Below are 13,729 nucleotides of genomic sequence, written 5' to 3'. Positions count from 1 at the left end.
TGTAACATGCTCGCAGCAGGAGACCCCTGCAAAGGTCAAGGGTGTGGTAACCAGTGTGCTTGTCCTGCTTATTATGCTGGACAACATTTCCTGTGGGGTTGCAGGGGGCCAGGTGCTCCTAGTCTAGGGGGTGTGAGATAGGGATGGAGTGAGATAAGGAGGTGGACCCTCTACAAAGGGTTCTTAACCAGGCCGGCCACAGGCAGTGCCCAGTTTAAGCCCCAGTGTCAGTGTGTTTCTGGTAGAGCTGAGGTTCTCTGTTGTGTGAGGGCAAACACTGGGTCAGTGGCTTTGTGGCTGGTTGGAATGTGGTTTGTTTACTCTGAGGGTGGCCTTTGGTTGGATGACCTGAGGGATTCTCTGGGCTTTCTAGGAAGGAAGCTGTGGATAAGCCCTGAGACTCGGTGCTCTTGTGGTTTCTGCTGTAGGCACTCTGCTGTCGCTTGGCCCGGCTGCAGGCTGCTGTGCTGCCCAGGGGCCCGCCTGCCCGCCCTTCCCCTGCCCTTCTCCCCAGTCCAGAAGCGTAGGTGCCGGTCTCCGGAGGGCTGCTCTGTGGGTTGGAGTCCAGAGGCACTGGGCAAAGGCAATTGTTGTTCTTAACTGGCCAGATTATTTGAGGATTAAAAACAGCAGTGTCAACACATTTTTCCAGTAGATTGTTTTCTTTTTTACCTTTACCCATGTGCATTGGGCTTTGGACCTTTTAGTCTAATGTCCATTAACTCCCTGGGAGCAGTGGAATAACATGTAATAATAAGGTGGAAAGAACCTTTTGGTGAGCTCTCAAGATGGGCTGCGTGGGAGCAGGGGGTCCTCGGGCATCGTGCACAGCCGCATGGGGCCAGAATGAGGGAGAAATCATCCCTCCGCTCTTCCCCCGATGGCTTTACCCTGGGGAGAGGTAACTGTTGAATTCCAGTGGCAGATTATATTTAGAAACACTAGAATATGGCCACATTTCTCTTCTGCTGAGATGGAAATGTATATTATGTATTACAGATGCTATTAGAATGCTTTATGATTTATAAAGCGTGTTCGATAAGTTACCCCATTTCATCCTCACAGCCATCCCACAAGGGAGGTAGCATTATCTCCATGTCGGATGGGAAGCACTAAGCCTCCAGGAGGCTGAGTGATGTCCAAGCATCTTAACTATTGAGTGGTGGAGCTCAGACTCAATGCACCACCCTGGCTACAAAGAGGAAGTGGCCTGAGGGAGCCTGGGTTTTCAGATCTGGCTCTGCTGCTTATTAGCTGGGTGACTTTGGTCAGATTATTTAGCTGATCAATATGAACAAGCATGTCAGATCATCTGTGGTCTGTTTTGCCTCTTTTTATTGCCCACGTGCCTCCATAGCCCGCTGTCCTTGCCCCGTCCTGGGCTGGTTGCTGTGTAGGGTGCGGGACCGCTGTTCTGGGACTCCTCTTCACTGTCAGCGTGGTACTTCTTGCTTCTCTCCCGTGTTGGGTCCTTTGTTTCCTAGGCTCCGTGCCTTTCTCTCTCTCTGTCTCTTTTGAAATGTTTTAGTAGGACGCAGGTCCCAGTAGCTTCCTGTTAACGGCTGAGATCTCAAGTCTGTTTGAGCAAATCTCTGCTCACAACTGACAGGTGGTTTGGTCATTGAGTTCTGGCTGGAAATCACACTGTCTGAGCGTTGCGGAGGCTGTGCGTCACTCTTTCTGGTGTGATGAGCAGTCTTGTGCCAGTTCCGACTCTGATCTTTTGTATGTGGTTTCTTTTTTTCTTTGACATGTTCAGAGTCTCCTCTTTGCCAGCAGTGAGCTGAAAATTTTCAGTTCTGTACTTTGGAGAGAGTGTTTTTAAATTCATGCTGCTGGGCCTTCTCGCCTGGAAACGCACATCCCTCCAGTTCTGGGATATTGTCCTGAATTATTTCCTTGATAATTTCTTTTCCTCTGTTGCCTTCATTTTCTGTAGTTCCTTTAATTTTGCTCTTGTGCTAAATGGATGCACTTTCTTCTTTTTATCCTGTTTTTTATTTCTTTTTTCTTCCCTTGGATCCATGTATTTTTTTAAACATTTTTTTAATTGAGTTATAGTCATTTTACAGTGTTGTGTCAAATTCCAGTGTAGAGCACAATTTTTCAGTTATCCATGAACATATATACATTCATTGTCACATTCTCTTTCTCTGTGAGCCACCACAAGATCCTGAATATATTTCCCTGTGCTACACAGTACAGTCTTGTTTATCTGTTCTGCATTTTGATTGATTTTTTTGTAGGAGTTTTTTTCGATTCTACTTTCAACCCTATTGAAATTTTTTATTCCTTTGAGGGTTTTACTTTCTAAGAGGTTTTCTTCATTCTCTTTGTCTGTTCCTTTCTCGTAGTGTTCTATTCCTGTTTTACGGATGTACCGATTTATTTCTCTGAGAATAGTAATTATAGTTTCGTTGTTTTCTTCTGTCCTTTTTCTTTTCAGCTTTATGTTTCCATCAGTTTGTTTTCATCTCCGTCTTTTGTGTTGAGGGCTTCCCTCAGATATCTGGTGAACCTTTGCTATCTGTCTGCATTGAAGAGCGCGGCGTATCATGTGGGTCCGACTCTGGGTGTGGGCAGGGGATGGAGGGCACTTGTTCCCTGGGATGCCTGACAGTGGGTGTTTGAGTGGAAACCACGCCGTTGCGTTGGAGGATTCTCAGATCCCTGTCTTTAGGTTGTTTTTCTTGTGCTGCTCAGTTAACCTAGAGGAAATCCTGCTTGGGGAAATAAGACTGGCAAAATTCTGGAAAAGGGAAGAGGGATGCTGAGGTCCAGGGGCTTAGAGGGGGGATGGGTGACCTCAAAGTGATCTCAAGGTTCAGTTTGTTTCTATGCTCTCCCACCTCTGCTGGTGTCTCCCAGTAGAGCTTTTCTTACTCAGTCCCTTAAGGTAGTAACTGTGAGGCAGAAGGCTGTAGGCCAGCTGTGGGCTGGATGAGGGGATCTGCTGGGTGGCAGCTCTTGTTCAGACATTTAACCCCATGCCCCTTGCTCCTGCTTTCAGCCCATCCCTCATGTTGCCTGCAGAGGTGCCTAGACCCTCCAGGGCCCAAGGTTTTAGGGTTTACTGGGGGAGAATTGTCTTGTTTCTTGTTGTCTGCTCTCCTGAGTTCATTGGCTGAGTGGGGAAAGCAGAAAAAGTGGAAGACCCCTCACCATCCATTCCCATCCTAAATGGGATCACATTAAGAGGTACTTCTCTGTGGATTTGGGGCTTTGGCACTCCTGGGTGGGATGGAGTTTTCACAGTTGCTCCAGTGCGTGGCATTTGGGTGCAAGGTAGGGTTACAGAGGGTGACCTCCCAGAGAGGTCTTGATTAAAAGGGTGGCTAGTACATCTGTGCAACAGGCTTGTGTACCTGTGCAGTCCATCCGACCTCATAAATGTCCATGAAGAGAGTGGGGAGGGTAATAGCTTAGTGGTAGAGCACATGCTTACAATGCAGAGGTCCTGGGTTCAATCCCTCAGTACCTCCACTTAAAAAAAAAAAAAAGGAAAAACAAAACAAAACAAAATAAAACAAATAGTGCATGAAGAAGAAGGGTGAGCGGAACTGGGCCAGGAGGAGCTCCGGGGGGCAGGGTGATTTGGAGAGGGGATGAGGTGAAAGGCAGGTGTAGGGCTGTGAGAAGGGTGGGGGTGCCCATATCCCTCCCAAGTAAACTGTGCCTGGAGGCAGCACATCTGGGGCTCCCCTTCTTCCTCAGCCCAGCCGGTTCCTGGGACTCACAGGCCTTGGCTCCTTGATCCCCAGGTGGTCCTGCCGACGCTGCTGTCCTCCATACAGTTCTCCTCACTCATCGAGAGAATCTCTGACCCCAAGGACTTGAAAAAACTTCTCAGGACCCGGAATAACGTACTGGTGCTTTACTCCAAATCTGGTGAGTTGTCCTCCTGGCCTTGGGGCGATTGTCAGGGATGTGGTGGATGAAGGGGAAGGAATCGAGGCATAGGTGGAAGGTGGAGACATCAGGACTAGAAATCACTCAGGGAGGGTCCGAGGGACATATGGCTTCTCAGCTTTCCTTAGAATACAGAGGCAGAGGCATGGAGGGGCATTAATTCTGTTGCTTTTGGACCCTAAGAGGTCATTTCAGTTCCCTTTTACCAAAATTTCTTAGGAAAAGCCCTCTGGAGTCCCTTGGAACCTCAGGAGGGAGAGGACATGTGTGTGAAGGAGGATAGGGGACAGTGACCACCAGGGATGGATGCTCTGCTTCTGGACAGGCACGACCAGCCCTGCCAGGGCATGCTTCACCAGAGCTGTTGATTAACTGACTGGGCTGGCCTATTGCCAGCTGAATTGGTCCCAGGCTTGGAAGTACACATCCAGGCTGGCAACCCTAGCCCTGCCTGGCCCCCATCTGTCCCACTCTGGGGTCAGAATACAAGACTGAGTTTGGAGTGGGCTCCATACTTGGACAAGGCAGCTTCAGTTGGGGTGGGAGTAGCCGTTTACCTCTTCTGACCTTGAGGCTGGCGAGGGCATCATAGATGGAGAGAGGTTTGCTCAGCTCTTGGCCACAACTTTGAACATCTAACTGTTGTTGCTGTTTCAGCAGAGTTAAGTGTTCTTGCTGCTCTCAAGGATGCCAAGTGTTCTGCATCCTAAGAAGCAGTAGCCAGTGGCTGGGCCGGTTCCGGGCACAGCTCTCCCTGGCAGCTAATCCTTGGTACTCACCGGCACCAGGGGCTGATGGATGTTCTGGATGTGTGTACCTCCTGAAGCCTGCATCCTCCAGGCCCCCCGGGCACGCGCTGCTCTTTGCCCTTCTGAGGGCCTGGTGCACACCCCCTGGGGTTGTTTTTGGGAGCCCAGCGTGTGACTAGCATTCCTCTGCTGTGGGGAATGGGCGGAACTCAGGCAGGGTAGAAGCAGAGTTGCTCCTGAGGCTGGGAGTCTCAGGCCCCGAATGAACATGGCTCAGCCCCCTTGGATGCTCCTGGAGCTGGGCAGTTGTCATTCCCACCCAGGAACACCTCACTTCCTTCTCTGGACGGGTCCCTCATACATGCTTATCTTCTCAGAAGGACTCTGCCAGGAGCTGCTGTAATACACTCCTATTTGCCACTTTGCCATGAGGGTGGCAGTGCAGGCTGTCAGGTAACGTCCAGTTTACAGAGGAGGACGTTGAAGCAAAGGGAGCGTAACTGGTCTGAGGTTTACCAGCCAGTGAATGGTAGAGCTGGTCCCTCTGCCACGTCTGCCTGGCTTCCTCTGCTGGACGGCCCGAAGAAGTGTGCTAATACTGTGATGACCAGAGGATTGGGGAAAGTAGAGCGGGGAAGGCGAAGTATCCTTATGGGGGCTTGCAGGGTGGGAGCGGGGCTGGGAGCTCTCTCTTCTCTGCCTGTGGATAGTGGAGCTCCTAGTGCTCCTGGAGTACCCAGCTCCTCCCTGCTTCGGGCCGCTGGGTGTGGACTTGGGTGATGATTTTACTTTCCTGCCTCTTGCCCAGGCCTGCTCCTGCGCCTGGCGACCTCCAGTGGCTTTGGGAGCAGCGCAGTAACTGGATTCTCTCCCCTCCCTGCCTCCCTCCTTCCAAGCAGTGCCTCCTCACCCACAGCTGAAATGCAGGGTTGGGGAGGGGGCTTCACATGGCCCTACTCTAGTTTCCCTCCCCCACCTCCCAGAGCCCAGTCTGAAGGGTGGAGGATGGCCTTTCCCACCTCGGCTGCGCCCCCTCCTCCTGTTGGCCTGGGGGGCTTCCTAGGAGGGCCTTCTTCAGGTGGCTCTGTGCAAGTTTGAAGGATGCTTTCCATTCACTCCATGAAAGGCTCAGCATGTTTTGTGTTCACACACAACTACCATTATCCGCACTAGAAAAGGAGATCTGAGGAGGCAAGTCATTCAGATGTCATTCCTGCTTGGCTTGAGATGCATCCATGTGGTTTCCAGCAGGGAAAGGCATCCGCCTCTTCTCCCCACAGTGTCTGCGTGGAGGCCCTTTCCAGGGAGCTCACAGGGGTGACAGGGGAAGGTGACAGCCTAGCCACGGCTCACCTGCAGTGGACCGCTGCCGGCTGGCAGTGTGGAAATCCTGGCCGCAGAGGCTCCGTCTCTAAGAGCCTGTCCTCCTACAGTAGTTTTCCAGGGCTCTGCCCCAACACCTCTTCTTTCCTTATGTCTGGTCCCTTTGGCGCCGAGGCGTAGTCCACTGTCCTGCTGTTGATCTCTAGTCAGGGCTGCCTCTTGGACCCTATCGCTTCTGGGGAAGTGGGCTGTGAAAGTGACTTGGGTACACTTAGCATCGGTCCATCGGAGACTAGTGTCACCTGTAAACCTCATTTACTCACATTGCACCAAGCCCCTGGGAGAGTGTGTGATGCACAAATGAAGGCAGGGTCTGGTACCTGCCTTGTCTGCTCCCAGGACAGACGAGTGTGGAATCAGCAAACTCATTCCCTGCTTTAGTTATAGAATCGTAATTGCTCGGTTATAGAATTTTCAAAATGTGTCCCAAAAAGGTAATGAGTCGGAGATTCTACTGGGAGTTGAGGCTCTGGCTGAGAGATTGTTGGAACAGTGCATTGTGGCTTGAAGGAGGGGTGAGGGGGTTCTGTGTCTGTGAGGGTGGCGGGAGCAGGGGCTTCTGAGAAGAGCTGGGCTGTCCTCACAGAGCTGTTGCTCCCAGGGACGACGTTCTGACCGGTGCTCAAGACCTCAACCCTGGGACTGGTCTCCATCCTTCCTTGCCCCTGAGGGAAGATGGCAGGGGTAGCCCTGGTGTGTTTGGGTACAGATGCTTAAGTTTTTTGTATTTTTACAGAGGCTGCCGCTGAAAGTCATCTCAGGTTACTGTCTACTGTGGCCCAGGCCGTGAAAGGACAAGGCACCATCTGCTGGGTAGACTGTGGGTATGTCCTGGGCACATGGGGCACAATGACTAGAGGGTGGAGGGGGTGTCTCGGGGGTCTCTGGTGGCGGGGTAGGAATTGTCCCTGATAACTAGAGAGGGGGTGCAATGGAGAAATGGCTGCAGAAGAACGCCACACCCCAAGGTGCTGCAGGGCTGCTGTGAAACGGAGGAGGGGCAGGCATGACTTTCCCTCCTGTCTTTCCAGCTCCCCCTCCTCTTCCCTCTTCGGCAGTGCTTTTACTTTTTACTCAGTTGCTGTGTGCCACTTGATTTTGTCTTACCAGTGGGTGACAGAGAGATCCTTGATGCCCAGAGGCAAGATCATTTTCTCGGTCACCCAGTGGGCTTGTTCATGGGGGGGATCTGCAGCAAGAAGTGTGGGCTTTACCTGCAGCCCAGGCCTTTCTCAGAGCTCTCCACCGCCCGGGGGGCAGCCTTGGGGGGTCAGCTCCTGACCTGTCTGCTACCTCAGCTTCCCACTTGGCTCTATTAGAGGTGTCATTCCCGGACAGGTGGCTGAGACCTTCCAGATCTCTCGTCTGGCCTGTGTCCCCACTTCCCCCATGTCCCAATGACAGTGCTGTGAGCTCCTTCCTCTCTGGCCTGACCTCCCCCTCCCAGAGACTTCCTCATCAGTGTGGAGGTGGCAAATCCAGCGCCGGCCCACAGGAGGAAGGGCCGCTGCTGAGCGTGGCAAAGGGGGCTCTTGTTGGGATTCCTCTGAGCCATCCTTTTGAGTTTGGGGGTTTTGAGTCCAGGGTGTGCTCAGCTTCCCTTTCCTTTCAGTCATTAGGAATAATTGCCACATCTCTGTGTTCAGTGCTTTTGCTGCTGGGATTTAGATACACATGCCACTTGTCATGTAATTAGCTCCCAGTTGGGCGTTGACTGGCAAAACAGAGAAAAGACACACAGAAAGTGAAACATGGGGAAAAGATCGGGAAGAGTAGGCCTGTCCTTTGCACGTTTGTTGAGCACTGGCCGCGCGCAAGGCGCTGTGCGGCACTTAGTGGTTACCAGCGTTACATGTCCTTCTGACTGAGGACAGGAGGGATTTGCAGAGCCGCCGGGTCCAGCCCCTTCTCACCTGGATTGGGGTTTATCAGGAGTGTGGGTTTGGGAAGAGGAGGGGAGAGGAGCAGAGACGGTACTGCAGTCTGGTTGGTATGGGCGAGAGGTGGGGCCGTGCTGGGAAGAGAGGCAGTTCTTTTCCTGCATGGCCCATAGAGGTCTTTTAACCTTTAATGGTGCTGTCCTTGCCTGAGGCACAAGGCCTGCTGCTACCCTGGGGGTTCAGTGAGCGTTTATGGGCTCCACTCCAGTGTGGTCTTATCCTTCTTCAGTCCGAGTTTTCAATGGCTGTTTGCAGATGAACTTCTGGGACACCATTGATTTATAAGTTGATAGCCTCAATTTGTCCTGCCCTGATTGGAGGCAATGGAAGGAAATTTGTATTTTGACAAGCACTGAATGACACCAAGGACAGTCTTAGCCAAGCAGTGTTTTGCTGTAGTGAGTGTGTGTGTGTGTGTGCACATGCACCTGTCTGGCGTCACACTTCCCATTTGATTCAAACACCAACTTAGTGGAACAGACAGCTCACTAGGCCGCTGATGAGATTGTAGCCGTTGGTTACCTCGAGTTCATAGTTCGTCTGGGGGAGTTCTTGTCTCGCAGGTGCGTCTCTGTCTCCCATGTTTTACCAGGAGGGCTCTGTGTGACTGAAAGCACCAGAGCCTGTTAGAGGGGCCGGAGAGCTTTGGAATCTCCATCCCTGAAGTGTGTCAGTTCTGCCAGGCCCATGGAGAGCTCTCACAGGAGAGTTCTCGCCAGGCTTGTAGGTGGCAGAAGTGGGCAGAAGAGCTTTGTTCAGTTGCTACGTCTACCTAGGTCCATTCAGCAAACGTTCCTGAGCACTTATTCTATGCTTTGAGATGACACATGGATAACAGGGACAGTGTCCTCGAGTAGCTCAGGGTATGAGGAGGAGGCCAGACACCTAGCCAGGTGATTACAATCCAGGTGAAAAGTACTGTGTGTATAGAGGGGGAGTCACTTAATTCCACCAGGAAAGGTTGATAAAAGCTTCACCAAGGAGGTCGAGTTCAAATTTGGGGCAAAGACCTCAGAGTACCAGGTCTTCAAAGTCCGTTTCCTTGCGGGCAGCTCCCTGGTGTGGGCATCCGGGTTCCTCTTGCTGACAAGGGTGGAGGTGGCAGTCTTGCTCCGCTCCCTGGACACACAGGACTAAATGGGGCCGGGGTCAGTGTGAGAAGACAGACTAAGAGGAATAGAATTCAGGACTGGTTTGGAGACATGATGTCTGGAATCAATAAAAGTGCCAGTGGGAGAAATAATCCTGTGACTTTTGATGTTCTAAAATGAAAACCTGGGCGGGGGGCACCTTCCAGCTTAAAAGAGGTAACCTTAAGCCAAAAAGATCGACTCTTCGCATAATTGCTATTCAACTTATGCTTCTAAAAGAGTGTATAAACTGAAATATTAAGTAGCTTTTAAAAGTTTAGCTGAGTAGGTGGATTATGGAGCTATAATGGATGATGTTGGAAGCGGGAATATCTGAGTCTGAGTTTGAAATCAGAGGCAGGATGCAGCTAAATCTTCCCAGAATAGCTGAAGGGACAGAACGAGGGGTTTTGGTCCCCTTAGGCTGCCCCAGGTGCAATTCATGGATCACAGTTACACAAGGAGATCTCCAAGGACACGAGCTAGTTCTGCCCTCCTGCTCGGCTGCTCCTGCTCTGAGACTTCTGGACGTGTCCTGTAAATCATTAGGGGAACCCACCATGCTAACTCTGGGGCCCTGTGATGACCGCTCTGTCATCCTGACTGCACTCGGTCTGTGTTTATGAGATGCCCTGGGATGGGCAGAAGGGCTCCCTTGAGTGCTCTGTGCTGCTGTCTGCAAGGGAGTGCACCTTTGCTTCCTACCCTCAGCAAAGGGTTGGAGACAGGAAGGGGGATGCCAGGGCCTGGGTGGGGAGACAGGGGGCATCTTGGGGGAGGGAAGTGCTCCAGTGTTAGGTATCTTTAGAGGTGTGTGCAGCTTATGGCCCAGGCCCAAATTGAGGGCTCAGCTCCACTACTTACTAGCTTCAGGACCTTGGACAGGTTAGTTACCCTGCGTCTGTTTCCTCATCTGTAAAATGGGACAATAATACATATTCTGCCTTCTTTCCAGGTCTGTGGTAAGCATCAGGTAAATGAAGGCTCTTTCTAGAATAGAATTTAAATGTGAGATTGCACTTTGCTCTTGTTAGTTTTCATCTGGGTCAGATCGTTCAGGGTGTTCCAAGAAGAAGCTGGGGGTTAGAGGGGAGAAGTGTACGTTTGTCTTCAACAGCTTTTTCTTGGATGGGGATCCCTTGGTTCTTCTGAGGGTACCCTGAAGAAAGTTTTGGGCGTGAGAATCAGTCCCAGTGTGCAGGGGGTTTTGCTTTGCCCCTTAAGAACTGTGGGGCTGCAGTGGAACTGGCAGGACTGCAGGTCAGGGAGCCTGGCTCTGACAGCAGATACCTTTGGGACCTTTGGCAAGTCACTGCCCCTCTCTGGGCTTCAGTTTACTCCCTCGTGAAATGCAGAGTTGAATCCTCCAGGTTGCTCTCACCCCTCCGTGGCCTGGTTCAGAGCATCTGGGAAGCTGCCAGGCTTGGCATGCAGTGTGTGTGCGTGTGTAAATGTGTGGAAGGGTGTGTCTTGCAGGCTTTGCATCTCCCACTACCGACCGGGGTGTCTGCCTCTCACTCTCCAGTCCCTCCCTGTCAGCCCCTCCCCTCTCTCCCCCTTCTTCCCCTTTCTTCCCCCTCCCTTGAGAGTTTCTGTTGCCTCTTCCTTTCTCTGGTCCTTGCCTCCCCCATTCTTTGGTCTTTTCCCTCCTCTCTCCTCTGTGTGGATACTTCTCTTTTTCTTGCCTTTCTGGCTCTTTCCTCCCTACCCCTGCCTGCGCATTCACAGACACACACACCCCGTCTGCCGATTTTCTCCCAGGCCCCGGGCTGTAACTTGTTGCTGGGAGATGTCTGTTGGGTGTCTGGCTTCTCTCCAGGGATTTGTCAGCTCTCCCTTCCCCTCACTCCACCTCCTGGCTCAGCCCTCTTCAGCGTGGCTGGCGGTAGTTGTGCCTGATGGTAGAGGGCTGATGGTTGGCTGGTGGTGGTTGTCCGCTCGGAAGCAGGCTGCTTGTGAGGGAGTCGGCCTTCCCCCGCAGCCTGTCCTCCCGGAGCCCTGCTGTCTGGGCAGCAGAGCTGGGGCCCGTGGGCAGGCGCTGGGCCCCATCTGCTCATTCCTGGGGCTGATTCTCCCTGGGCCGAGGCTGCCCTGGGGGTGCAAGCTGCTTTCTTCTCCTGAGGGTTCAAGGTCATTATCTTACTGCGTTTTCCTTCTTCCCACTCTCATTCTCCCATCTGCTTTCTTTCCCTTGAGCAGTGCTAGCTTCCCTGATCCAAGACGTGGGGCCTGCTGGGGCATTCATAACATATTTCGAAGTTCATGTTTTCTTCCAAAAATTATTTGAATTTAGCATTTGCTCCTTTATGTGTAAGCAAGTTTAAATTACTTACTGTAGGATAAAGTAAAGGAAACCCAGAGGAAGTGCTGTGTTTGTGTCATGGCTGCAGACACCTCCTGGCACGCTGCCCTGCACTCGTGGGGGTGACGTGTGCCTCTTAGAACTACTGGGCTGAACAGGCAGGTGGAGGACGAGAAGGCACGCTCCTCTTTCTCGTATTCCCAGCACTTTTATGAACTGCACTGCATAATTCATACTTTATCATGTGCCTCCTTGAGCTGGGCGCCAAGGAGAACAGCCAGACCTGGGATGATCCGTGTTGAGGGAGTCCCTTCATCAGCGAGGGCCAAGGTCTGGCCAAGTTGAGGGCCCAGCTGTTCCAGGCTTGTTCTGTCCCCTGCCTTTGTTCCCCAGTGTCCTCCAGCTACATTCTTCCATATTGTCCTCCGTAGTTGGCGCCTCGCTGTCACTCTGACTGTTTCTTGCTCACTTGCTTCTTGTCTTGTATTTTCTTCATGCCTCTGAAGTGGGGTTACCTCCTGCCTTTCCTCTGCTACCCACCCTCAGGGATCATGGGTCCATCTGCTCAGGATCCCACCATTTTAGACCTGGCAGATGGGAGAAAGAGGGGAAATAGACTCCAGGAGGGCCAGGTTAGCCAAGGGCACACAGTGGCCAAGACAGGCTCTGGTCCTTGGTGTAGTCTGCTTTCTACCCGCTGCAGGAGGCTGCCCAAGGTTTGTGTGGACGTAAGGATGTTGTCTCGCTGAGTGAAGGTCCCACTGGGGGGCGAGGAGAGAGGTGATGGAGGTTCACATTGTTCTGAGGCTCCACCAGCTGTGCTGGGTTCTGGCTCCTGGTTCACTTGTCAGGATGTGGGCCAACCTGCCTTGATGCTTTATTGGTACCTGACCCTGTAGAGGAATCGAAAGCTCCATCCAGCTCACGTGGACAACTCCTGCATTCTGGAACTCCGGAAACCCAGGGCCCCGCCAGAGGTCGAGGCTGGCTAGTGGCAGAACCAGATGTAGAAGCCTTCAGTCCCTCCAGTTGGCTGTTGGACCTCCTCCAGGGACGGTTTGGTACTTGGGCTGCGACTTGAAAGTCGCGTACCTCCCCTTCCTGAGCCTCCAGCATCTTGTTTCTTCTCTTTCCTCCTGCTCTCACCCCCGACCTTTCCTCCCTGGGTCTGACTCCCAGGAGTGTGAGTGGCCAGTCCTTTGAGTGATCACAGCTGCACATGAAAATCTAGGTAAACGCAGTACCATGTCCCTGCAGCAGCCATGCCATGCCGCTGGACGGCCATTCACAACAGAGTCAAACGAAAACGCCCATGTGTTTGTGTCTGTCTGGGCTGGGGGTAGGGAAGGAAGCGTATATTGGCCTCTATCCTTCCTCCATTCTTTGGAGGGGGAGAACTGAGGGAGGTGGGAGTTGGGAGGAGGGAGCAGGTCGTGGGTGAGTAAACAAGCAGAGGGCAGTGAGGCTCAGCCTCCCCAGCAGAGAAGGCTGGTTCCTGCAGGATGGTCAGGGCAGTGGCCGGCAAGGGCCTTTGCACGGCCAGTCTGCTCTCTGTGATTTCCCCGCTCCCTCCCTCTCCATCCCAGCAAAGCAGCTCGTTTCCCTGCTCACCTCAGTGCTTTTCCCTCCAGAGCGTCAATCACTGGCTGGGGAAGGGAGGAAGCCAGGAGATCCATTAATTGTACTTAATCTATCCACTCAGATCCTTTTATGTCCCTGGGCTTGGGTAATTTCTCTTCCCTCCTTTCTCTTCTCTTTTACTGTACTGCACAATTCATGTGTGCATACACACACACACACACACACACACACACACACACACAACTCTTACACGCTCTGAGAGGCAGAATCATAGGAGGAAGGGGAGCCGACCTGAGAGAGCAGTGTCAGGAATTGTCACCTGGCAGGATTCCTGGAGCTCAGCAGGCAGAGCCCAGAGAGCCAGCAGTGAGAGCCTCATCCCAGCGCAGCGAGCCAGCATCACTCACTCAGGCTATTCAGAGCTCCTGCTGTGTGCCCTTGTAACCCTAGGGAAATAGCTGTGAACAAAATGAAGCTCTCTCCTGGGTGGAGCAGACCTTTCTGTGTGGGAGTGCTGGGCGTGGGTGGCTGACGCTCTGGGGTCTGTGCCAGAGGTGCTTAGAGAGGACAGGAAGCCATCTCTCCACAGACCCCTCTGAGAACGTGTGTATTTGCATTCATGTGTGTGTGTGTGTGTGTGTGTCTGTCTGTCTGTCTGTTTGGGACAGAGGAGAAAAGAGAATCCTCGAGGAGTATCCCATAACATAAGGAGGGGAGAGGGTCACACAGGATTTC

General features: G+C 52.4%; 1 protein-coding gene across 1 annotated transcript in view; it reads left to right on the top strand.

Annotated features, from left to right (window-relative positions):
* PDIA5 (protein disulfide isomerase family A member 5) overlaps window positions 1-13,729 on the top strand; it is an 89,115-nt gene that overhangs the window by 16,933 nt on the left and 58,453 nt on the right. Inside the window, exons 2-3 of the mRNA XM_072963983.1 lie at window positions 3,762-3,888; window positions 6,778-6,865. Of these exons, the coding sequence (XP_072820084.1) occupies window positions 3,762-3,888; window positions 6,778-6,865 (215 nt within the window). The remainder of the gene's footprint in view (window positions 1-3,761; window positions 3,889-6,777; window positions 6,866-13,729) is intronic.

The sequence above is a fragment of the Vicugna pacos genome, chromosome 1 (assembly GCF_048564905.1).
Source record: "Vicugna pacos chromosome 1, VicPac4, whole genome shotgun sequence".
Classification (NCBI taxonomy): domain Eukaryota; kingdom Metazoa; phylum Chordata; class Mammalia; order Artiodactyla; family Camelidae; genus Vicugna; species Vicugna pacos.
Note: the sequence above shows the minus strand (reverse complement) of the source record. Positions and strands in the feature narration are given on the sequence as shown.